The sequence below is a fragment of the Saccostrea cucullata genome, unplaced genomic scaffold (assembly GCF_032062105.1).
Source record: "Saccostrea cucullata isolate Sc308-1 unplaced genomic scaffold, CSIRO_AGI_Scuc_v1 ctg235, whole genome shotgun sequence".
NCBI lineage: Eukaryota > Metazoa > Mollusca > Bivalvia > Ostreida > Ostreidae > Saccostrea > Saccostrea cuccullata.
The window spans coordinates 257,232-282,151 of NW_026933134.1; the positions used below are offsets into that span (position 1 = coordinate 257,232).

Here is a 24,920-nt window from a genome sequence, read left to right on the forward strand (position 1 = left end):
CATTCGTACTTCACAAATGTAATTCTTTTTAGAGGACCTTTCATTGTTGGATACCAACAACTTTTACCCTTTGACATTGACATTGGAGTTTTAACTACTTTTTAAATAAAAACTTTAACTTTGGTCACATATTTTGAACGGTAGATACTATGACTTTTATATTTTATATATGTATTCTTTGTAGCAAGTCCTTTCATTGGATATCAACAACTTTGACCTTTTGACCTTGACCTTAAAGATTTACGTAATTATGAAAAAACTTTAACCTTGACCTTAACTTTTGAACAGTTAGGACTAGGGCTTTTATACTTCACATATGTACCCCTTGTGAGAAAATCTTACATTGAATATCAACAATTTTGACCCTTTGATCTTGACCTTGGAGTTGACTTATTTTTAAAAAACTTTTTACTTTGGCCATAACTTTTTAACGGTCAGGATTTGGGTTTTCATCCTTCAAAAAAAATCAACTTCTATGTAACTTTCTAAATAAATGACATATGATAGGATGTTCATATTACACACAATTTGTCATACAAAATAACATCTCACCGACAAAGAAACCGAAAGCGGGGGACCACAATTCTTTGAATTTGCTTGTTAGGGTTAACTTTATATTTAGCAAATAAATATTTCTATAAACCAGTTACTCTGGATTCAATCGTAGTAAAACTAAATATATAGAAGATGATTAATTGGAAATGATATAATTCTGATTACAAATTACAGCTAACATGCATTTTTATGCCCCAATGAATTAACTCATTAATTGTATATGTGCACAGTTAATCAAATAAGGAATATGCGTAATATTCCTGGAAAATTTAAGAAACCGTTTAAGAAATCAGCAAGTAGAAGAATTTACAAAAAGAATATTATATATGGGAGATTTTTTTTCTAACACTTTAGATCCTCACATTTTTTAGGTTGACAAATTAAATAAAATGTACCACTGTCCAAATAGTGTAATAACAGAAATTTCTTCAAGTGTGCCATATCAAGTCATAGTGTACAGATAGTTAAAACTGTCTCTGTAACTTCAGGTATACTGACGAAACATAAAGAGATGAATAGGGGATTTACTTTTATATTAATCCATGACAATGCATGAACATATGAAGTCTACTCAGATTCGCTCAATAGTAAAATGAAGTAACTACTGACAAAAAGATAAAAGTTACTGTAAATCAGTCTTCTTTCTGAAATACTTAATGTTTTTTTTAATCGATCATAAATACATTACTGTAACATGAATGGCTACTACTGCACTTTATCAAATAAATACTCACATTAAACTTTCTGGTGTTCTTCCTTGTCAAAGAATCCTTCTCATATTGTCCTTTTCGCTGCTAAGAACGAATGATTCTGTGATGTTGTCCTCGCAGGCCTTTGTCTCGTTCGCCGACACCAGCAGTGTTTGAACAAAACTCACCTCTGGACAGTAACGCCCTGATAGGTTGATCAGTTAGAAAGGCTTTTTCAGGGTATTAGTTATAAAAAGTACTCATACCATCGTTTGTTGACTAATTTTATTCCATTGTGATCATTAATATTATACCTAAACTAATGTTTCCCCATCAGTTTATTTAAAAAAGGGGGTGCATTTAAATCAATTTTATTCGAAGGTAAAATATACTTTCGAGAGTTTTCATTTCTCATACATATTATTGCTAGAATAGGTGAACTGACATATTTTTCTTTTTGTTTTATCTTACACATTCTCAAGCATTTGATTTAGTATTTTTATTAAATTTTTACAGAAAATTAATGTTCAAGATTTTTCATCGGGCTCAAGATGCTCCTATGAAAGACAAGGTCTACTTTCATTTTGATCTCGTGATTTATTACAACGTAATATTCGAGATTTATCTAAGAGTCCACAACAGTATGTGCATTTCTCAAAAATATCATTTATGTTGGTCGTAGTGAAGTGAATGATTGCCGCCAGTGCCAACATAGGAAAGTTTTGAGGTCACAGTTCATTAACGATCAGCTACTGGTGGGACAGGTTGTGGATAGCCATGGTGTGTCAAGGGCTAGCATTTCTCCCCTTGATAACAGTCATTGTGCCTATTGTAGCTTTCATTACAGCTTATGTGTTTGCTGTTCTTCGAAAAGATGTCAATCCTTACTTTCCATATATAAGGTAGTGTTCTTCAACTTAACAGTATTGTGAACCTGCAATATTTATCATGTTAATTTATACAGGATGTAAACGTGGGATGTCCTGCTTATTGCAAATTTAAACCTTCTTTATTTCAGTGACACGGGAACAAGAATCCCTGAAAGTTGTGTATTTGGTCAACTTTTGAATATATCATCCGCTATAGGTAAAATGCAACAAAAAGCATTAATTTTATGTTCGTGTATGTTTTTAAGGTGTTTGGCTTCTGACATTAAAAATAATTGAAAATGATTTTCTTCTTTTTTAATTGTAAGAATAAACATAATAAATTATTTTAAGCCAGAAAAATGCATATGAATATGATTTAATTTTCAAGCTATAGGTGTTCCTGACAAAGGGAGGTAATTCTCTCATTTTAGTAAAGAAAAAGACCAAATTTGTGTCCAACATATTTAATATTTATTTTAAACTATGAAATGTTTTCAAATCATTCCAACCTTTTGCTATCTTTTAAAAGTAGTCATAGGGAATATAAATATTGATAAAATAATAATGATAATTGATAGAAGATAAAATTTAATTCTTATCAAAAAGCACACACCCTCATACAAAAAAATGCCTTTTTTCCCTTTCACAGGGCTTATAAAATGAGCTTGGAAAATAAATTAGAAATAATTAACAAGTATTTTTTTTTCTATATATTTGTTACTTAGATGAAGTGCTTTCAAATGGTGTAAAAAATTGTATATCAATATGAGTTACTTTTAAAGATATTTTAACTTGAATTTCCTCTGACCCATTTTTCTCAAATTTTGACCAGAGGAAATTCGGATTGATTCTGTTTGCCTCTTCCATGATTTTGGGGGATTTTCTATTTGCCTAAATGAATAAGTGTATTGAAACTCAATCTTTTTCTTTAAAAGAAAAGGGACATTTCATTTTTTGGGGGACTATTTAAGACTTAGGGGAAAGAGGGGAGGGTGGGTGGGGGGGTGGGGGTTAATATCTATTTTCATGCCCACTCACATTACCTGAGGATAATTCTTTAATAGTTTGACTAATCATGGCTTTGCCTGTTCTGAGTTGAGAGAATTTTACAGACATTTCAAATATTTTTCTATGCATACTTTGCTCCACTTGTGGCCCATCCTTCCCCCAGGAATTATTGAATATAGGGTATGTAATGAAGCTAAATTTCACGTAAATGTCATCTTTTCTTCAGTGGTTCTTCAGAAGATTTTTGAATAATGCCACCAAAATTCTTAATTACCCCCCACTTCAAGAGGGCGAGACACTTCCTATGAACAAAGTTAAATCCCCTTAATTGAAATTGGGCCAGTTGGTCTTTCAAAGAAATAAAATATATCAAACTTTACACACCCCAGACAAAAGACCGATTGCCAGACAATCTTTGATCAGAAAAGCTCACTCGGGCTTCCGTGTCAGGTGAGCTAAAAACCACCACATAGTAATCATTTCACTATAAACGTTTCACAGCAAAATTCCAGTTATTGAAAATGAAGGGAATAAAAAAAAAAGACTAAATGAATGTTTTGAACTACTAGTTGTACCAATAACAGCTAGTTTAATTTGCGTCATGCAATGTAAATCTCTCTTGATTTCATTGTATCAAACAAAATGTTCTTTATTCAAGATGAAAAATGATCAACTATTTAACTTTATTCAGATCCATGTTTCCTTGTGATAGAGATCTATCAAATTGTTACCTTTACAAGTAACATAAAACATTTTTATATACTGCAAACATTAGATTTTTTGTGCCTTTGACAGAAAACTGCTGTTGCTATTTCAAGAACATCGCTAACTTTATGACCTGCGTATTTATAAGTACACAATAAAAATTTTGCTAGAAATCAAACCTAGCCCGATTGTTGAAAAATAGATTACTGCCAAGTATAGGTCATACACAATATTAAACATTTACAGAATGTCTTTTCATATTCATTTGTGCATGTTTCAATTTAATATGCACATAGTCTTCTTCAATAAATATCAATGAACACCTTTTAATTTTTCATGTATGCTCAAAATATGGGTAATGAAAATAAATTGTTGTCAATTTCTAAATAAGGATTTATTTTGAATGGAAAGAAAATGTTTTGTTCAACTACAAACTACCTATAACAATAAACATTGAAAAAAACAATAGTTCATGGCATAATTATACCCCTGCTCTGAAGCACAGGGTTTATACTGTTTTTCTTTCTACACTTGTGTGTCTTTCTGTCAGTAACAAATTTTTGTCCAATTTTTCTCAGCAATCACTCATCATGCTCAATTGCTCATCACAGATGCTTTAAGTTTTAGCACACTCTTTCTTTAGCCATGCCGTATGTTGGAATTGGTTTTAGACGAATCTGATGTCAACTTCCTGATTATCTGTGCATTTGTCTGTACCACAAATAGTAAATTTTTGTCACAGTTTTCTCCAAAACTACTCATCACATTTGGAATTGGTTTTAGACGAATCTGATGTCAAATTCCTGATTATCTGTGCATCTGTCTGTACCACAAATAGTAAATTTTTGTCACAGTTTTCTCCACAACTACTCATCACAGTTGGAATTGGTTTTAGACGAATCTGATGTCAACTTCCTGTTTATCTGTGCATCTGTCTGTACCACAAATAATAAATTTTTGTCACAGTTTTCTCCACAACTACTCATCACAGTTGGAATTGGTTTTAGACGAATCTGATGTCAACTTCCTGTTTATCTGTGCATCTGTCTGTACCACAAATAACAAATTTTTGTCACAGTTTTCTCCACAACTACTCATCACAGTTGGAATTGGTTTTAGACGAATCTGATGTCAACTTCCTGTTTATCTGTGCATCTGTCTGTACCACAAATAATAAATTTTTGTCACAGTTTTCTCCACAACTACTCATCACCGTTGGAATTGGTTTTAGACGAATCTGATGTCAACTTCCTGTTTATCTGTGCATCTGTCTGTACCACAAATAACAAATTTTTGTCACAGTTTTCTCCACAACTACTCATCACAGTTGGAATTGGTTTTAGACGAATCTGATGTCAACTTCCTGTTTATCTGTGCATCTGTCTGTACCACAAATAATAAATTTTTGTCACAGTTTTCTCCACAACTACTCATCACCGTTGGAATTGGTTTTAGACGAATCTGATGTCAACTTCCTGTTTATCTGTGCATCTGTCTGTACCACAAATAACAAATTTTTGTCACAGTTTTCTCCACAACTACTCATCACCGTTGGAATTGGTTTTAGACGAATCTGATGTCAACTTCCTGTTTATCTGTGCATCTGTCTGTACCACAAATAATAAATTTTTGTCACAGTTTTCTCCACAACTACTCATCACAGATGCTTGAAATTTTTTAGACATGAAATATGGTTGGATTCATTTTTGTACGAATCCATTGTCAATTAACTTTGTTTATTCCTGTCTGTCCATATTCACATCAGAGTGAGGGTATTACTAGTGAGCACTGGCTCACAGAAATCAAACAAACAAACAAACAAACAACCAAACAAACAATAACATAGTTACATACAAAGAACATCATACAACTGCGTTACTGCTCAGATCTGAGAAAATCTGCAACAGAATCAATGATTTTTCTAGATTTTGTCACACGCACACTGTTATCTGTTATCTCTGTCAGCACATCCTGTACTCCCTCCCTACCATTTCTGCGATAAGCCAGTTGTAAGTGTGATAAGGAGAGTCCACTGCTGGCAATCTTATTTCCCATTCCATTCGAAATCACCTTTTGGTCCAATAAAGGCTTTAGTGTGCTCATTAGACTTTTTGTTGTGCTCTTGTGATGGAATATGGCAAAGGCAGAGTTTGAAGTGAAAGATGCAGCAAGTTTGACTTCAGGGGAAGGTCCTGTATGGTCCAACAATCTCTTCAAGGCTAAGACATCCTGTAATGAGTCATGCGCACTGTATTTGTCTTGTAGAATTTCTTCGAAGAGGTGTAACTGTGAGTATGATGAAAGGTTTGGATGCGAAATTTTGAAAAGAGGTAAGGTATCAATGAAACCAATGACTGCAGATGAGAATGCCTCCAAAATGTTTAATTTACTCAAAATGTTGAACAGCACAGGAAGGTCAAACACTTTGGAGTTGTGTCCAACTAGAACAGCATCTGACTCCGATTTCTTCATGAAGTCGATAAACTGGATCAGTGCATCCTTAATGCTGACTGTCTCAACTTCCTCATCATTGTGGTACATTTTATTGTTGACTACTTTTATTCCAGTAATTTCTGTAGCTTTTGAGGACATTGGTTTTTCTGGAATGATGTATTTGTTGAAAACCTCATCATTTCTAACTGCAGACAACTGCACAATATGAGAATCCCTTGCTAAAAATAAAAAACAAATAATTTAATTTTGATTGTAACGCATCATTTGATTGGATAAAAAATTAATCTAAATTGTATAATCTGGTTTGCTTACGTCACAATGACTTACATCAAATTGTATCAATCCGCTTGACGTTACGTTTAAAATATGAACTATTTGAAGGCGTTATAAAGAGAAAATTTGTCTTGTTTTATATTCTTGATGATTGAAAATTAAATCATAAGGAGTGAATTAAATGGCAACCCAAATTATACTGCTACAACCTGGGTTGGAGCAGTTTACGCTTTTTTATAAACCACTTTGAGGTTTAGAAAGCGTAAACTGCCCCAACCCAGGTAATACAGTATAATTTGGGTTGCTATTTAATTCATTCCTTAAGTAAATTCAAGTTTTTAAAATTAAAAGCATTAAAAAAAATACATACAAAAATTGATATATTGTAAATGTATTATATTTAGCATGTATGATATTTGGCAGAAATTGACTTTTGAATAAGTAAGCGTAGATTTGATTTAGCGCATTTCTTCATTTTCTTCTTTATGTGTATATGTGCAAGACATTTAGCGTTGTACTTGATTTAGCGGTTGCTGCGTTTCGCCAAATCCGCTATTAGAATACACAGCCAAATGTAATCCGTTTACAGTATGCATGATTTAAAAAATTTTGAAACATTATAATAATAGTAACCCTCTTCCCCAAGACTTAACTCCTTCAAAGATGCTTGAATTCTTTCAGAATATGCAATTTCTTTTTAATCAGTGTCCTCAGAAGGAAGGGTAAAGTTTTGAAAGATATAAAACATGCTCAACTACTTGTACCAATACCGGAATTATGCAAGAGTCTCCATTTCTATTCGTTTTCTATGATAACTTTAGTATTATTCCTTCAAAATGCATACAAAAGAAATACCGGAAGAGGGCCATAACCATCAGCATTGACTTAACATTTAAATCTAGGTTCTTACCGAGTCCAGTAGTTTCCAAATCAAAATAGATCTCTTCAGCATTTAACAGCTGACTTGAAGGGAGATGATCATACTTTGGAATTGTTTTTGGAGCTGGAATTTCAACGATGTCAGAGGCCTGCTGGAGATCACATCCTGTTAAATAACTGATGCCTTCCCTTGTTTCTTTTGTAGAAATACTTTGAATTCTGTAAAGAAGATGTATACTGTAAAACAAATGATTCTAAACTGAGGTCTTACAAAAGGCCTAGCAAAATAAACAATCACCTAATGTACAGCTAATAAATTAGGAGTTGTAAATAAATGAAAATCCTGAGCACATCGGCAAGGAAAGAGCACAAAGTAGACCAGAATAGAAAAGTTATGGTACATGTAATTTACTGAAGGGGGGGCTTAAATTTTATCACTACTTAAGAATGCCTCCATATCAATACAGCATATAACTTTTTTAACATTTTGTTCGTATATATTACTTAGTAATAATTTGAATTTGATTCCCCACTGTTTCCCTCCCTACCACAAAGGATCAGGATTTAAACAAATTTAAATCTTCAATACATGAGGATGTTTACATTTCCATATGACTAAACATAGCTTCTCTTTTTTTTCGGGGGGGGGGGGGGGGGGGGGGGGATTTTTTCCCTTTATTTTCCTATGTAAAACTTTGATCCACCATGTATGATTTGAAAAAAAAAATTAATTCTACTTTACCTGAGGATGCTTCCATATTAATATCACCAATCATAGCTTTGCTATTCTTGAGAATTTTTTAAAAAATATATTGTACTGTAAAATGCAATTGTGGCCCCACCCTATCCCTGGGGGTCATGATTTAAACAATCTAGAATCTACACTACCTGAGGATGATTTCATTTCAATATCACTTATCATGGCTTTGCAGTCCTTGAGAAGATTTTTAAAGATTTCAAATTCTCTATATATTCCTGTGTAAAACTTTGATTGGCTATGTGGTCCCACCCTATCCCCCAGGGTCAAGATTTGAACAAATTTGAATCTACACTACCTGAAGATGATTCCATATGAGTTTCATCTTACCTGGCCCAGTGGATACTAACTTTGTAGCAAGTTTGGTTGAAATTGGCCTAGTTGTTCTTGAGAGGAAGATGGAAATGTGAAAAGTTAATGACAACAGATACATTTTTATCAGTAAAGCTCACTTGAGCTTTCCGCTAAGGTGAGCTAAAAAACTGGGTATGTAGGTAGGTAAAATTTTTATTTTAAGATTGCAGCAAAGCAATATGCCCTCCCTTCTTTGAAAAAAATATTTATCAAACCATGCTATTTATAACAAGCATACCGTAAATCTTTGGTGATTCAGAAAACAAATCTTAGTAACATGCAAGATATTAATTCCCACTTAAATTCATACTTATCATCATTCACTTGTTCTTGGTTTATTTTCATTTTTGAGGTTGACAAAAGGTTTTTTACACCTGACAAATGACAATCAAAGTATACTAGTACGTACTTCCTGGCTTTCAATTCTCTCCTTCTCCTTTTAAATTTCTGTGTCACTGAAATGGCCTTCTGTCGCTTTCTTTGCAAATCCCTCAGAATGCACTGTCGTCGAGTATAGTAGCCAGGAGAGAGGCCCAATTTCTTGTTAACCTTTAATAAGGATAAAAGAATCTATTATGTACAACTACAATGTACATACATATACAATACAATCTGCTTTTGATTAAAATTTGCAGAATTTTCAAATGTAAGAGATAACTTGAGTGGTTCAACTCAGATATGACACAATAAGCATGAAAAAATAAAAATTTACAAACCTTTACAAGATATCTGTGTCCAACATTTTTCTGGGCTACACATGCAGCAACTCTATATCTGAGGCTTGAAGAAGAGCTGTAATGATGGGTCTTTGGGGCTTTTGCAGACACCATTCTGTGAAAACTCTCATTGGACTGTGTGCTTCCTAAGCATGAAAGACGATCAGAATGACTTGCATATGAACTGAAGACTTCTTTCAGATCATCCTGAAGGAACCTATCTTTCAGGGGTTTTCCATGTGGAAGTGACTTGTACCTCAGGTTAGGGTTGTTAATGAAGTTGCACCACCTTGAGGAGCAGTGTTGGTGATCTCCAAATATGTGTAATGGAATTGATGAAAGGTCTTCTTTGATTTGAGAAGCATTTCCTTTTCCCTGTGCTATGGAGTAACTGAAGCATTTCTGAATGTACTTTATCACAGACAAAGTTAGAGATGAATGTTTTTTCTTCAAGGTAAACAAAGAGTTTGTAAACAGTTTCTTTAGATGATTTTTATCAGACAACTTCTTAATATCAGCATTGACATTAGCTTTCAGTCTTGCAATAGTGGTAGAGTCCTCATCTCCAATGATTCCATCAATGGTTATTCCTTTACTTTTCTGTAGATCTTGGACCATCTCAATAACCATATCTGCCTCCATGGCCTTTGAACTACCCTCCCAATTCTTTGAGCACTCATGGGCTGCTGGATTCTTGTTGGTTGATTCAGCTACACTGCATACTCTGCAATTCTTAGACCTCAGAGAGTATGACAATACTTTGTCGGAGAGAGGACCAACCATGGAACAATGACCTGAAAAATTACAAATTAGAAAAACTGTATAACTTATAGATGTATTCGTTGTTTTTATTAAAGCATTTTTCATGCATTTCTTAACTTAATAAAATGTATGTCTTAATACTTTGGCAAGGAAAATCAAATTCGATCACTGATGTTACATGTATGCATTTGGTAATAACCTTTAACCCCTTTAGTCAGCAATGAACCTGTGCGTCCAGTGCACTATAGCATAATTAGGTCAAATATTTATTTTTCATGAGGGGTGCTGTATAATTAATGCAAATCGTTCAACTTTAAAAAAGTAAACAGTTGCTATAAAACGTGTTTGCAGGATGCAATAGGGACCAAATTCCTACTTCTTTGAAGTTAGTGTTCTAAGTATTGACAATGCTTTGGTAAATAATGTTTCTAATAAGTGTCGTTAAAAATTGGTTGCGTGCCATAGAGCGATTAGCGAATACGCTAACTGTGTAAAATCACCTAATATTTTAATATTTTGATTTGACTCATTATGACTCTTAATGATTTTTCTCGTGTAAACATTATATCCTTTTTTGGCTCCATCATCCCACCTTGGGTCCATATTTCGAACAAAACTGAATATGCTTTACCTGCATGAGCAACATAACTATTCATGGCTGTTCTTTAGAAGAATATTTTACAATTTATATGGACAGTTGAACTTTGAGATATGTGTCTTTCTAAATTTATTGCATCTGTTTCGTGGGCATAAAATTTTGTTGTTTTGACATCAAAAATAATCTCGTCGTTGTTTTAAAACTAACCCTAGGTCTAAAAAAAATATGTTTGTTTCCTGTAACCCGACCGACCCATTCAAATTACCCCCCGGGTGAATTTTTTTTCTGACAAATGGCAAAACTTCGTTTGATCAATCAGCTGATTCCATTTATTAAAAAAAGAAAATTAGCTTGTAGCTTAACTTGAGACATAAAATATGTCAACCTAGTTTACATTTAAGTTTGATTAGTTATAAAGAGTAATCATTATTATAACAACAATTTCCCCCTACAACTTTCTGAAGATCGTTTTCCGCCGCTAGGCAGCCATTTTGGATGCCATGTTGGGTGTCCACTGTAAATATGACACCTGGTATATTGAGTCCAGGGATGTTTGACAATGTTTGACAATTCATAAGAAAAAAAAAATCCCGACCTACCGACCCTTAATTTTTTTGGAATGTTACAGGAAACAAACATATTTTTTTTAAAGCCCTATTCAATATATAGTCATATAAAATTTCGTGTGGGATTTAATTTTGTTGGAATTTTGTTAACGGAATAAACAAAATTTGTGCTTTTACAGTATTTTTACCTGATAAACTATCATATGTCTTTCCGCTACCCCGTTTTTGCCATCCAGCATCTACAGCAACAACTAGTCCATTTTCGTTCATCTCTCTGAAAAATAGTTAAATAACAGACATCAGTTATTAACTGTGAACCTGTCTCCTTTAGAACACCCCCTAATGTGCATAACATTCTGCATATTTATCAACACAAATTATACTGTACATGACTAAACCTTATATTTATCAGTATATCAGATTCTATTAACTTGATCACTATCAATTATTATTAGGTATTCCCTATGATTTTCATTTGGGGATCAAAACTAAAACACGAGGCTCTTGGGGCTTGGGCCACAATACTCTAGGAAGTCACTGTCTCTGTCCAATCTAATTAAAATTATTTGTTAGATCCACTTGCATACTCGCTACACAAACATCTAACAACATCTCATTGAGGGTCACGTCAGAGGTCAAATTCTAATCAACCAATCAAATTGTCTCTTGCAAAATCATTGTTTATTTGTTGACGCAATTGAAGAAAATAAGTCTAGGGTTGTTCCGAATTTGAACTCTGAGTGACCCTCTATAGGATGTTGTTAGATGCTAGTGTAGCAATTATGCGAGCAGATCTAACATCTAATTTTGATTAGACTGTGTCTCTGTCACTCTTCAATTTTTTTTCTTCAATCAAATTTTCCTTTTTTAATTCATTCTAGGAATGAATTTAATAGCTACCCAAGTTATACTGTATATCCTGGGTTGTGCCAGTTTTGGCTTTCTATACAGCGAGGCTTTCATTTCAAAGCAGGTTACACTATTATAACTTGGATAACTATGAAGTTAATTCCTTATAATTTAATTCTCCATCAATAAGTAAAGAAAATAAGACAATTTTTCCTTCAAAGATGCATGCAATTAGTACATACATGTATCTTATATGTAAAATTAAATGGGTTGTTATGTTTGTGACATACATGTTAGTAATTGTGACTTAACCAACACAGGTTATACCATATGACCACTACACATGTATGCTAGACACCCATTGATCTGATCAGAAAAGCTCTATTGCGCCTTTGGCTCATTTGAGCTAAATAGTGAGATTTAAACTGAATTTATATTGTTTACACACTCATTCATCATTTCCAGTTCCTTCTGCAAAGCATCAGACATAGACTCTGCAGCAATATCTTCAACAGCTCTGCCTATCTCTTTCTGTCTTTTGTCCAGCATGGCATGGCTTACAGGTGGTATATTCAGCTCAGAAAGGAGACTGTTGACTTGTGTTGCACCAATACCAACATGTACAATTGCTGTAAATACAAATTCATAAATGTAAAAAAGAAATCAATCTAATCACTTTAAACAAGAAGCTTGTGAAATACAACACTCATCTTAGTCTCCTTTATTTTCTCTCTTTATTACCAGAAATTAAAAATAGAACCCATACTTTTAACAAACTAAACCCCTAGGGGTAATGGCAACAAAACTTGAAATGATCTACATTAGGATGATTCAATATCAATATGATTAATACAGTAATAAGGCTTTGCTGTTCTACAGAGAATTTTTTCCATCTGAATAGTCAAATGGTTTAGAGAACAAATCAAAAAAAGTCCCATTCTAACTTGTTATACCCTTTCTATGATGTGAATATAGGTTCTTTTGTGAATATACAGGCAGACACATGGATAAATAGGAAGCAGACATTGGATTTCTATAAAAGTGAATTCCATCATATGGCATATTGCCAAAACAAGGTGTGACTGTGTGGTAAAACACAAGAGTAAAACAGTATACCAGTACCCACTTCCCTCTCCTTTAAAGCATATTTTGAAAAGTTGACAGACAGATAAATGGAAAAAGATCAGAAAGCTGAAATGAGCCTCTGGCTTCAATAAGTTAAAAATAGCTTGCCTTCTCATCAAGTTTTTATTCTGAATTAAACATTATCAGGGGCGGATCCAGGAATTGAAGTTAGACGGGCAGGGTTCGACATTAACGTTAGTCCGTTAGTCTCAGACTAATAAGTCTCAGACTAATACATTTTCATTTGGACTAATAAAAGTTGTGGCGTATTAGTCCGAATGGACTAATAAAGTTTTCTGGGGGAAAAAATTACCGAAGTTCTCGACAACTTTCACTGGAAAACCCGTATGTATTTTTAGCTTTCTTGCATCTTGGCGGAAAGTTATGTAATTCTGAGTCAATTCGGCACTTAATTTTAGGACTCATTGGAATGAAATTAAACATTTTAGGGATTATGATTTATCATGACTCATAAAGAAAGATGTCGGGCATTTGGATGTCGTAATCATTTATAGAGAATAATGAGATTGGGAACACGATCCTAGTTCCTGATCAGGCAATTTCAACAAATATTGGTATAAAACATTTCATGTAAACGCATGCTTTGTTTATTACAAAAAAAGTATAAAAAGTACCTTGAAATGTAAATTCTATTGTTTAATTATATTTTTGACGGACTCATAAAATTGCCTGTGGACTAATAAAATTAAAGATACACTAGTCCGGCTAGACCAACGCCGAAAAATGTTAGTGTCGAACCCTGGCGGGTTGGGCGCCAGATTCAGGCAGGGGGTCTGGGGGCCGCCTTGAGGCAAAGCCCTGGTGGGGGCCAAGGGGGCGAAGCCCCCCGAAGCTCTTGGAGTCTAGAGGTTTTGTAGGGTAAAAATGAGGTCTACCAAGTAGACATCAGAAACATTTCCTCGACAAAACTATGTTTTATGCTAACTTTGACAATTTCAGGGGGGGTGCGCGCCGGGTGTGCCCCCCCTTAAATCCGCCACTGATTATATCAATTTATAGATACATATACCTATTTACTGGCTATGAGGACAAAAGCAAGTTTATTGTCCCCCAAGACAGCAACAATTTCTCAAGGTGCGTCCAAGTTGCTGTTGAGGGGGACAACAAACTTGCTTATATTGGAATAGACAGGTAAAACTCAATCAGGCTCTTGTGACTTGACAATAATAAATATACATGTAACTGATGTAGGGGATGTGTACGTTAAACTTCTTACCTGCTGATAGCTTTGTATTTACATCCCACACTCTTCCATGTTTTTTCCCCGATTTTACATGGTTAATATGATTACACTTTGTATTGCTGCAACAGACCTGAAATGTTAATGTAAAATCAATGAATCCCTAATTACAGGTCACTGTTCTAAATTCATTCACCATTAATGAAATCAAATGCTTGGGAAAAAAGAATTTAAATATGCATTACTTCAAATTACTTCAAAGAAAAAAATGTAACATCTTTCAAAACTAAAAATATGGATATATGGAATACTGCCTGTTTTATATGGAGAAAAATTCAAGGAAAAACCTTTCAAGGTTGTTTTTATACAAACTGTGCAAAAATTGGTGAGTTCATACCTTTAACAAAGAAGCTAAACCATATGTCAACACAGAAATAGTGTGTGAAAGTTGCAATGGTAAGCCACATTTACAACATCCCCGCAAGCCCTCAGCTAACACTCCAAGTTCTACTACTCTCCTCCCCTCCTTCCAATCCTCAGATGTAGTCACTTCTTCCCCATCCACCACCTCCTCTCTTTCCAGTATATTCAAATTTGGCAATTCTATGAATAATGAATAAAAATTATCACCATTACACATTCTTTATTATCTACTGTAACACATCCTGACTAGTTGACTGTTTAGATACACTTACTAAATTCCAAGAACCAGTTTTCAAAATAATTCATAGTGCCGATATACAACATATTTTTCCATATACCGATATTTCTCAAGATATTCTGAAATCAATCTAAAATATGATCTACTTTCTTTTACTCGACATTTGCTTGGGCCCCTGGTCATTCACATGTAAACAGACGGTGTATGAGGTGCAGCGAAGAGTTGCATAGCATTTGCAAGATCTTTCAACATTTTAAAGTTGATTTCTTACTCCAGATTGTAAGGTTAAGTAGTCTGTATTAATAAGTTAAAATCTGCATCAACAACTACACCGCCATTTTGATTATGAATGTAAAAGAAGCTATATGGTTGAACAATTTTTTCCCGTAATGCATTATCATGATTATATACATTTCTATTTTCAAAACAATTAGACCGCTAACATTTTGTTTGTGACTTAGTAAGATCATATGATCCAATTAAAGAAAAATCATGTAAATCTCAAATTCAAATGAGCAAATATTCATTGAGTTTAGAATAGACTTTGGAGAAAATTTGTCCTGTCGTTCCCGTGTAACAATTAGTGTTGGGCCCATTGGCAAGCTGATGTCAATTAAAAAAATTTAGGTCAATTTCGGAATTGATTTCATAATATCTTAAGAAGTATAAGGAATTACGGAATGAAATTTGAAGGAATGAAGATTGTTTATATATGGATAGATATGGGTAAAAAGTAAATTTGTAAAGCATTCAATTTAAAAGAATTTTATTGGTGAAAGTAGGTACCCTATGAAAAGAGTTCCATACCTTTATTTTTTTTTTAACACCTCAATTTTTTTTCTAAGTGATCTAAAGGCCTGTGGGTCAAATGAGTATATCTTTCATCACGTGCAGTGTATTAAAATAAAATACAGTAATTATCTTTGATTAGTATTGTCATGTAAGGTAAGACATCTGATTCAGCAAATGTAATTTTTTTTTTGTAACAGCTAGGCCTAGTATATATATATTTTATTGAAATCCACATATAACATCATGTATAGTTAAATTTATTATTATCAAGTATGATTCAAATTTCCATGTTGCACTTTGATTACAATAGGCCATGTGGTTTTCAATAAAATACCCCCCCCCCCCCAAAAAAAATTATATTTTTAAAACTTTGTTGTCAATCAGCATGATCAGATGAAAACTTGTTTTTATCAAAATATATCTTTGAAAATTCAATTATATACTTGATAAAAACAAGTTTTCAATGTCTTAGTTATGTCATGTTGTTTTTCAATGAAATATTGAGAAAAATTCAATATCTTCTCTTTTGGTGCACATCTTTAACTATTATAATTTTTTTTTAAATAGCTACACGTAGTCATAGTTCAAAAAGTCTTTAGATTAGACCTGGTATATAAAATGAACATCAACAAATTCATGTACCTCCCTTTAATATTTCTAATATTTTTAATAGACCTATGTGTAATCATGGTAATTTAGATGCAGATATGAAAACGAGTCTTTTAGATTACGTATTTTACATGTACAAACCGTGATCGTGATCAACGCTGACAGGGGTTGCACTGGCGGAGTAATTGTGGTCTGTAAGGATAGCTCCCCTAATCCATCGAGTCAATTGCCCTGCAGATACTTTATCATATCTCTCCTTCTGCTTTTTCGAGACGAACCCATGGCGTCTGTACTTTGGTTTCACCATCTCAACCAAAGTTACCGCGCAGACCTTGACTTCTCGTCTGCTTTTTGTTTACATTATCGTAATCCGGTTCACATCCGCGAAATGTAAAATGCTTATTATATGTTTGTTTTCTGGCATAAAAAATCGTTATTATGTTACTTTCTATGGATGATGATTATAATTATTTGTAGAAACTATTAATTCTCTGCCGTATTGAATTCTTTATTATAACGACATTCAGACCAATTTCCGGCAGTTCGAGTTGCGCGGTGAATTCAATTTCGTCAGAAGCGAAACACCTTAAATTATTTTGAACTTGAAACAGTGTATTCTTGAATGTTTTTAAATGTATTTTTAAGAAAATAATTTGTTGCAGTATTTAATCAATTGATTGTTGAAAATTTTTAATGAAAAAGTAAACGCATGGACAGTCTTCTCCAAATCTCTTTTTCAGTACATGCCCTTTGGGCACCTGTAACTAATTTCACTAGCCCGTACAAATAGAAATGCCTAGAATTTTACCAAGATTTTTTTTTTTTTTTTGCCTTTTTATGCCAAGGAAATGATCCGAAATCCATTTCTATCAATCTATTGTCTTGCCCTTAACATTTTTTTCAATCTGTACATTTTTTGTGGCTCCTTGCAAAAGTTCCTTTTGAATTGAGGTAGAATAAACTGTCGCTAAAATTTTCTTTTGCCCTTCTTTTAAAATGAAAAATCAGATACTTTAAAGTATATTTAATGTTATTAGTATTCTTAAACTTGATTCTGCCACAGAATTTACATGCTCTTTGGGCTTGTAAGTGTGCAATTTTCACATGCCCACTTTCAACTTTACCAGTTCAAGGCTTTGGACTCCCAGGATTTGGTCAAGTCTGCATGGATTAAATAAATGTTTTAATGGTAATCATGCTAATAGATATCATAACTTTCATGAACAGAATGTCAATATTTTGATTTACACATTCCATGATTTTTTTTTTCTTTAGCCATCTGCACTATATATGTACGGTACAAGCTTGTTCAAAGCATGGTTCAACTTGGAGATGCCTCCATTATGAGCTACAATAAACACACCATTGTATGGGGATCATTGGCTGTTCTAGGACTAAGTTTGGTAGCAAATTTCCAGGTACGGATTAATTTTAATTTTGAATTATTTTTGATAAATATTGGACTTTTTCCCACCTACCATTTTTCTTGGCTTCAGTGTTAAAAAAAAAAAGATAAAGGGGCTGAGGGGCCATCACATTGTAAACTCAAAAACTTAATATGTTTATTTTCCATATACTGATTTTATTAATTCTGAATCCACTAATAAAGATACAGATTTCTTGACTTTGTTTTACAATTTGCATAAAAAAATATACTTTCAGAAATTTAGGAAAACAATGTGTTTAACTTAAGATATAATTTTTGTATTATTTCAGGAAACCTCAGTGGAGGTTGTTCATGTTATAGGAGCGACATTTGTGTTAGGTTTTGGAGTGGTTTATGAGTTTCTCCAAACATCAATATCATATAAAATGTATCCAGTCTGCAACGGTCTACGTATCTGTAGAATTCGCCTTGTGATTAGCATAATATCACTCATCGGTTTCATAATGAGTAAGACATTTTTATTTTCTATAATTCAAATTTTATTTATAACGAAATGCAAGCTTCCTTATGGGGTTTTAATATGATTCAAATCATGTCACAAGGAATCAAGAACATTTTAAAAGTATCTAAAAGAAGTCGGTTCACTTTATGCATAAAATGGCCCTGTAGATACACCAATTAATTGATCAACACTTGATTTTCTATTTGAAGCATTAAAATAAAATAGACACTTGGTGCTTTCATATCCTATTAAAAATATTCCCCTAAAAGTCCAAGTCTTGGAGAACTGGCTTTTTGAAATTGCAATATTCTTGAATTTTTAGGTAAACAGGTATAATTGAGTACTTTCAGTGAAGAAAAATTATATGAGCGCACTCTCTGATCTAAAAAATGAAACTTGTGACGTCATAATGCATTGACTAGCCAGAAAATGACGTCATTTTTGATAGATACGCAGTCACCAAAGATCTAAGTGATATTTAATGCATTGTTAACTAAAACTTTGCAGTTTCAGTTTTTCAGAAATTCACAGGGCCAAATAAGGCAAAAGTGAACCTTGTTCTTTGCACATGCTTACATTTATAAATTTCTACAGTTCATAGTCCATTCTATCTTGACCTCACTATTGTTATTTTTATGAAGTATACAGGAACTAATATCTTTAACTTTACAATGTATATAGGGAGTTTCTATTTTAAACATATATGTTTAAACATTTATGTGGAATGCACATAACTCTCAACATGGCCCATTGTGAGGGGGAAATTTTTTTTGACTGTGTCCTAACAACTCCATGGTTCGGATCTTGGTCCACATGAATATCATAATCTATATCTTTGAGTCAACATTGTTACATTTTTGTAAAGGGTATAGGCAAACCTAATACCGCAGACAGTCAGAGAGGCAAACAAAATATTAAAGGAACCCATATTTTTTTTTTGTTCTCAGATACAATGAAACCTCATTATCTTGAGCTTAAAAAACTTACAGATATCCAAGGATTCAAGATATCCAGTGTAAAATGTTTTTTAAAAGAATAATGGGTTGGGACTTCCAAATCACTTTGACATAGCCATGGTATTCAAGATATCAGTGTTTAAGATATCAAAGTTCAACTGCATATCTTGTATTTTTCCATATATCAGGGGCCTGAGTCTACTTCGGCCCTAGACAGACTTCATTTACATTCATTCTGGGAAATTACTTGTTTTTTTTTTTTACCTTACCTAATGACCAATCACATCACTATAGGTGGGCTCAGTTTCTACTTATAAAATCCTGTGTTTGTTTGTCATCCCCTTGCAATGGAGATGGAGGGGATACAGTAACCCAGATCTGTATAAGTTTGTGAGTGGGTGAGTTACATGTAGTGCTGAACGAAACAGAAGTGAGGTAATTTGCATTGGTATCAATGATTTCTACTCTTTGTGACAGGATGCTCCGCTTTGCACTACCCTTTTTGTTGGTATGTTTGTTTTATGCCGGTTGATGGCAGCAAATTTATAACTATTTACAGCCTAAGAGGTATTTTCTATGCAGATCCAACTGTAACACAGGACCTCTGTTTATATGGTCTCATCCGAAGGGTGGATTTCCATGTCCCACAAAAGGAGTCAAATCCGTGGCATAAGGATCATGACCTTGCTCTGCAATTGTTTAACAAATGCGCTAAACACTGCGTTAAAAGACTCCTATAAGATATATGACTCCCTTAAAAATGACCTGGAGTGAAAGGTCAGGTGAAGACCTTTGATGTTTGACCTTGAGTCAAGGTCATGAGATACCTTCAGGTCATGGAACAACAAAAAAAGCGAGAATCTATTCCATATTTCAAGCGTTTCAGTAAAGACACGTTGTAGACTTACAGAAAATAAACAACTTTCCAAACCTGATACGCTTTTCATTGGGGAAGACGTATTTTTTCCTCAAGTTCGTGTGCCCTTTGCTAAGGAAGGGAAAATTTTCACTGCATAAACACCATCAAATATAAGCATTAATACCAGTTTATATTGTATGAGAAAAAAAAATAGAAAATAAGTCTAAAGAAATAATTATTATTAGAAGTTCGGATAATATTACACGCTCTAATTCTGCTGAAAGGGAAGAACTCACTATGCATCTGGTTCCGCATAATGATATATGAGCACTTTACACAAAAACCAAAAAATGAAAGGTAAAAGTGCATCTCACCCTAATTACGACAGAGTGGCTACAGAGAGAGAAATGTCCTCCAGCGTGGATCACTGTCGGCGAGATATATCTCATTTTCTGTTTCTGTGGGAAATTCCTTTTATCGTTGTATAGTTTGCCTCTGTTTGACAAGTCTACATAATAATTGCACAGAAAATGATTTAAATATATCTAGTACTTCTATTTATGTCACAAATCAAGACTACTACCTTTATTTTTATGGAACTGAAAGGGAAAACCAGAGACCTAAAGGACAAGATAGGCTAAGGCCCCTTTTTGGCCACTTGTTTGGTTGTCATTTATAAGGATGCAACAGTTTTACTTTATCAACTGAAAACCACTTGTCACACTGTCACAATCTAATTAAAATTAGATGTTAGATCCGCTGAATACTCGCAACACTAACATGCATAATAAATGCTTTTAAAATGTTCAGCAGACCTCTTGAAGACAATTAATTTTTATTTGAAACAACTTATGAAATAAAAAAAAATACCTTTACATGTTCTTTTCTTACTTATGTTTTTTTTTTCCGCGGAATCTCAATTTCTGTTCAATTCGCTGGTAGAAAATAACGCGGATATCTTAAGACTCTCCTTATATGCCTTATATTTATATTAAGTTCAATGGAACAAATTTCCGCGCAAAATTTATGACCGCGTACATAGCGTAAATTAATACCAAGGGGAAACAAGATGTGTTTGTGAAACTCAATGCGCCCGGCGGCAACAGAGTTAAAAAAAACACATTTATAGCATATAGGTCAAGTCAAGGTCACAAGGTTATTGATCTTGATGTCATTTGAAAGAACTTGATTAGTGAAGTCTGCATACCAAACATGAAGTCTCCATCTCTCATGGTTCAAGAGTTATTATGAAGGTTCAAAAAAGCTATTTTTAGCACAAAGGACACAGTCAAGGTCACAAGGTCATTGACCTTGATGTCATGTGAAAAGGCCTAATTAGTGAAGTATGCCTGCCAAATATTAAGTCTCTATCTTTCTTCGTTCAAAAGTTATGGCAAAGGTCAAAGTTTTCCAACAAAAAAGCTATCTCTATTGTATAGGTCACAGTCAAGGTCACAAGGTTATTGATCATTTTTAAAGAGCTTAATCAGTGGTGTATGCATACCAAATATGAAGTCTCTATCTTTCATGATTCAATAGTTATGGCGAAGGTTAAAGTTTGCAGAAAAAAAATATTTTTAGCATATAGGCCACAGTTAAGGCCACAAGATCATTGACCTTGGTGTCATTTGAAAGAGCTTAATTAGTGGAATAGGCATATCAAATATGAAGTCTCTATCATTCATGGTTCAAAAGTTATGACGAAGGTTAAAGTTTGCAGACAAACAGATAAACAGACAGACAGACAGGACAAAAATAATATACGCCTCGGATCTTTCGATCCGAGCGCATAAAAACTATACTTCTACAGTATTAGTAATATAATTCTAAAGTATATCCAAATTGTAAACCCATGTTCTTTAGAAAAATACGTTTGTACTTTATGAGGATACACCCCTTTTCTCGTTTCAGGCTTAGTCTTTGCTGCTATTTCCAGGTACCAAGGTCATCCCAAGGACAGGCTTCATTGGAAACCCTCGGACGGTGTAAGTTTAAGTCGTTTAAATTCTAATGACATAAAATAACGAAGCAACATAAAACATAGCTGCAGGACTGTGGCGTTATGGTTTTATATATTTTGTTATGGTCAAAAACAAAAATATATAATACATGTACCATAACGCTACAGTCCTGCAGCTGTACATTAAACAAGAATTTTGATGCAAATTGCGTCACTTCCGTTGCGCACAGAAGGACACACCCCTCACACACACTATATCCCCTCCATCTCATTTGCAAGGGACTAAAAAGCATGGTACATTGTCCAAATTTTCTCTGTTTGATTTTAATCAACTTTTACGTTGTGATCAGGGTTTACTAAAGATAAAGTTTCTTTGAAATTCAGAAAACATTATGAGATTTCCTATATAAAACTAAAATTAAAGTCTTTCAACTCAATGCACAACGTTTCTTTTTCACTATCCGAAACCAGTAAGGCAGTTGAGCTACAATCTTAACAGAGACTCACGAGAGCCGTTTGCATTAGTCAAGCATACATGTTCTTTTCCAGGGATATACCACTCATATAATAAGTTCAGTATCCGAATGGATCACGGCTATTGCTTTCCTCTTTTTCTTCACTACGTACGTCAAGGATTTCAGCAAGATGAAGTTAGATGTCGTGGCCCGGGTACGGGTTCAACACCTCGATGAACCCGTGTACGACGACTTAAGCGAGGACTCCCGACTTATTACATAGAACGACTAGAACAGGGGTCGGATGAAGAGTATTAGATTTGCTTACGCATATTCAAAGGATGTGAATCTACATGCGGCTTGTTTTTAAGATTTACATATTCTTGTCTGGACCTTTATAAGAATAATGCAGACATTTTTGTTTTATCATCGATTTGTTTTATTTTGAATTTCATTTTTTTAAGGAATCTCACTTTAAACTGGTGGATTGTATTTAATACTTTTTAATGCTTGTAGAATTTTTATTACTGATTAAAATGTATAGCACTTGAATTTATTTGACTGATTTGCCCTGTAAAGTTTTTTTTTCACAATTATCGATACAATTTTTTTCTCGTAACCAATGATGTTTTGATTATTGTCTGGCTTTTTGTCAGAGGCAACTTTTACTTACTTTGGACATTCATGTACATGTAGATCTGGTGGGGAAAATTTACACTATGTATTCCTTTTTTCCAACAACATATACTTTAATTTATATAAGCCATTAAATAAATGCATTGCATTGAAACAGCGCAAGCATTAGTATCATCATTTGACAAACAGTGTGAGCACAAGCCAAAACATGGTTGTAACAATGCATTGCTGTAAAAATATTTTTGTGTCTTTCATATTTTATTTTGAAATGGTTAATTAAAGGCATTACATGTAAACGGTATTAAAAATTATTTAATTAGTATTTTAATATACTTTATATGTGAAAAAAAAAATAAAAGGGGGAACCATTTTATAAAGGAAAATGGAAAGCTGAACAGAATGGAACGATGAAACCAATGCAAGTGTATAACTAAATGTCTAAGTATATTTGGTACTGTTTTCTGAATTATTTTGTTCCCTTTTTTATTGGTTCAAATGCACGTATGTGCGCGATTTATTTTGTTTTCATTACTTTATATATCGAAAAGTGAAAATAAAACTGGTTTTATCCCAATATGTGTTCATTGCTGTGAATTTTTTAATACAATTTTACATGTATTCTATAAAGTTGTGGTACATTTATCTGAATATTAGTGAAAATTTTTCGCCAAAAAAAATCTGAAAAAATAAACAAACAAACGTAAATACCCCTTTTCTACATTTATTAAAAACTTATATCATTCAATCATTTCAAATCCAAAGAATTTTTGTGCGGTATAGATCACATCATGAATTTACAATATTAAGGGTTTGATAATTAAATTCATTTCATGGTAGATAGTTTTTATATGACATATTTTCTCTCCGAGTTATTTCCCTTGGCCGCCATCTTAGGTGGTCAACCTTGTAATTTTTTCTCTAACCAGGGTGTAGCGGAAATATTTTGGGATAAATCTTTATGAAAAAAAAAATATAATAGGACCTAACATTTTTCAGAAAAAAATGCTTCATACCACCACAAATAACAGTATAAAAAGTTAAAGTTGTTTGAATAATGGAATATGAGCATGTTGACTCCTGATATGGCGGCCAACAAGAAATTTACAAAAAATTGAATCTAATATCCAACATATAAAGCGCAACAATAAATCTATATTTTGTTAGAAATGCATACACAAAAAATAAATATTTTGAAGAATCTCTATTATTTTGGACGTCCGAAGTTAAAATGAATATAGGGATTATGTATCTTTTTTTTTCTTTTAAAGGAACTTACGTGAAGTACAAAACTTTTTACATTCTGCGTAATACACCATGAAATATAATTTTACTTGCGTAATAATAAGGAACTATGGCAGAAGAAGACACATTGTTTATCTCCCTTAGTTAGGTCTCAAATACATTTCGACTAGTGGACTTTTTCGAGAAGCTCTGACTTTTTACGGTTTACGAATTACTCTTAGATGATCTACAGGTTTAAATAATATCCAAGTAAACAGTCAACTGTAAAAGTCAGTGCTTCTCGTAAAAGTCAAGTTTTAACTTTGTGGATAAGATTTTGGGTTCACTTTAATAAGCAGCAAACTTTGACTTATTCAGCATCACACGATATTGTTGGGTTTTTTTCTTTGTAAGTTGTGAATTAGTTTAAGAGAACCAGTAATTTGAAGAAAAAAATGTTACCAATCCTTGCAATTTTTAGAAATCGAATCTGCAAAAATCAAATTGTAACGCAGTTTATTT

The 24,920-nt window shown here is 33.4% G+C and overlaps 2 protein-coding genes across 4 annotated transcripts; one reads left to right on the top strand and one right to left on the bottom strand.

The window, feature by feature from the left end:
- The first annotated feature begins 1,809 nt into the window (after nt 1–1,809).
- On the top strand, nt 1,810–23,751 carry LOC134237353 (DNA damage-regulated autophagy modulator protein 1-like). Its single transcript, XM_062719460.1, has 6 exons — nt 1,810–2,146; nt 2,263–2,330; nt 17,698–17,840; nt 18,139–18,316; nt 22,038–22,111; nt 22,636–23,751. The coding sequence occupies exons 1-6, from the start codon at nt 2,022–2,024 to the stop codon at nt 22,822–22,824; spliced, it is 777 nt and encodes a 258-aa protein (XP_062575444.1). The 5' UTR covers nt 1,810–2,021; the 3' UTR covers nt 22,825–23,751.
- On the bottom strand, nt 3,912–17,006 carry LOC134237352 (uncharacterized). 3 transcript variants are annotated; one of them, XM_062719457.1, is made up of 7 exons: nt 16,564–17,006; nt 12,483–12,663; nt 11,374–11,459; nt 9,260–10,053; nt 8,953–9,092; nt 7,464–7,651; nt 3,912–6,498 (listed from the first exon to the last, which is right to left on the bottom strand). In XM_062719457.1, exons 1-7 carry the CDS (start codon nt 16,727–16,729, stop codon nt 5,702–5,704), a joined length of 2,352 nt encoding a protein of 783 aa, XP_062575441.1. In that variant the 5' UTR covers nt 16,730–17,006; the 3' UTR covers nt 3,912–5,701. The 3 variants fall into 3 exon arrangements, with proteins under 3 accessions (XP_062575441.1, XP_062575442.1, XP_062575443.1); XM_062719458.1 differs by having other exon boundaries at nt 16,554–16,659; XM_062719459.1 differs by lacking the exon at nt 16,564–17,006 and having other exon boundaries at nt 11,374–11,457; nt 12,479–12,556.
- Nucleotides 23,752–24,920: the final 1,169 nt, after the last annotated feature.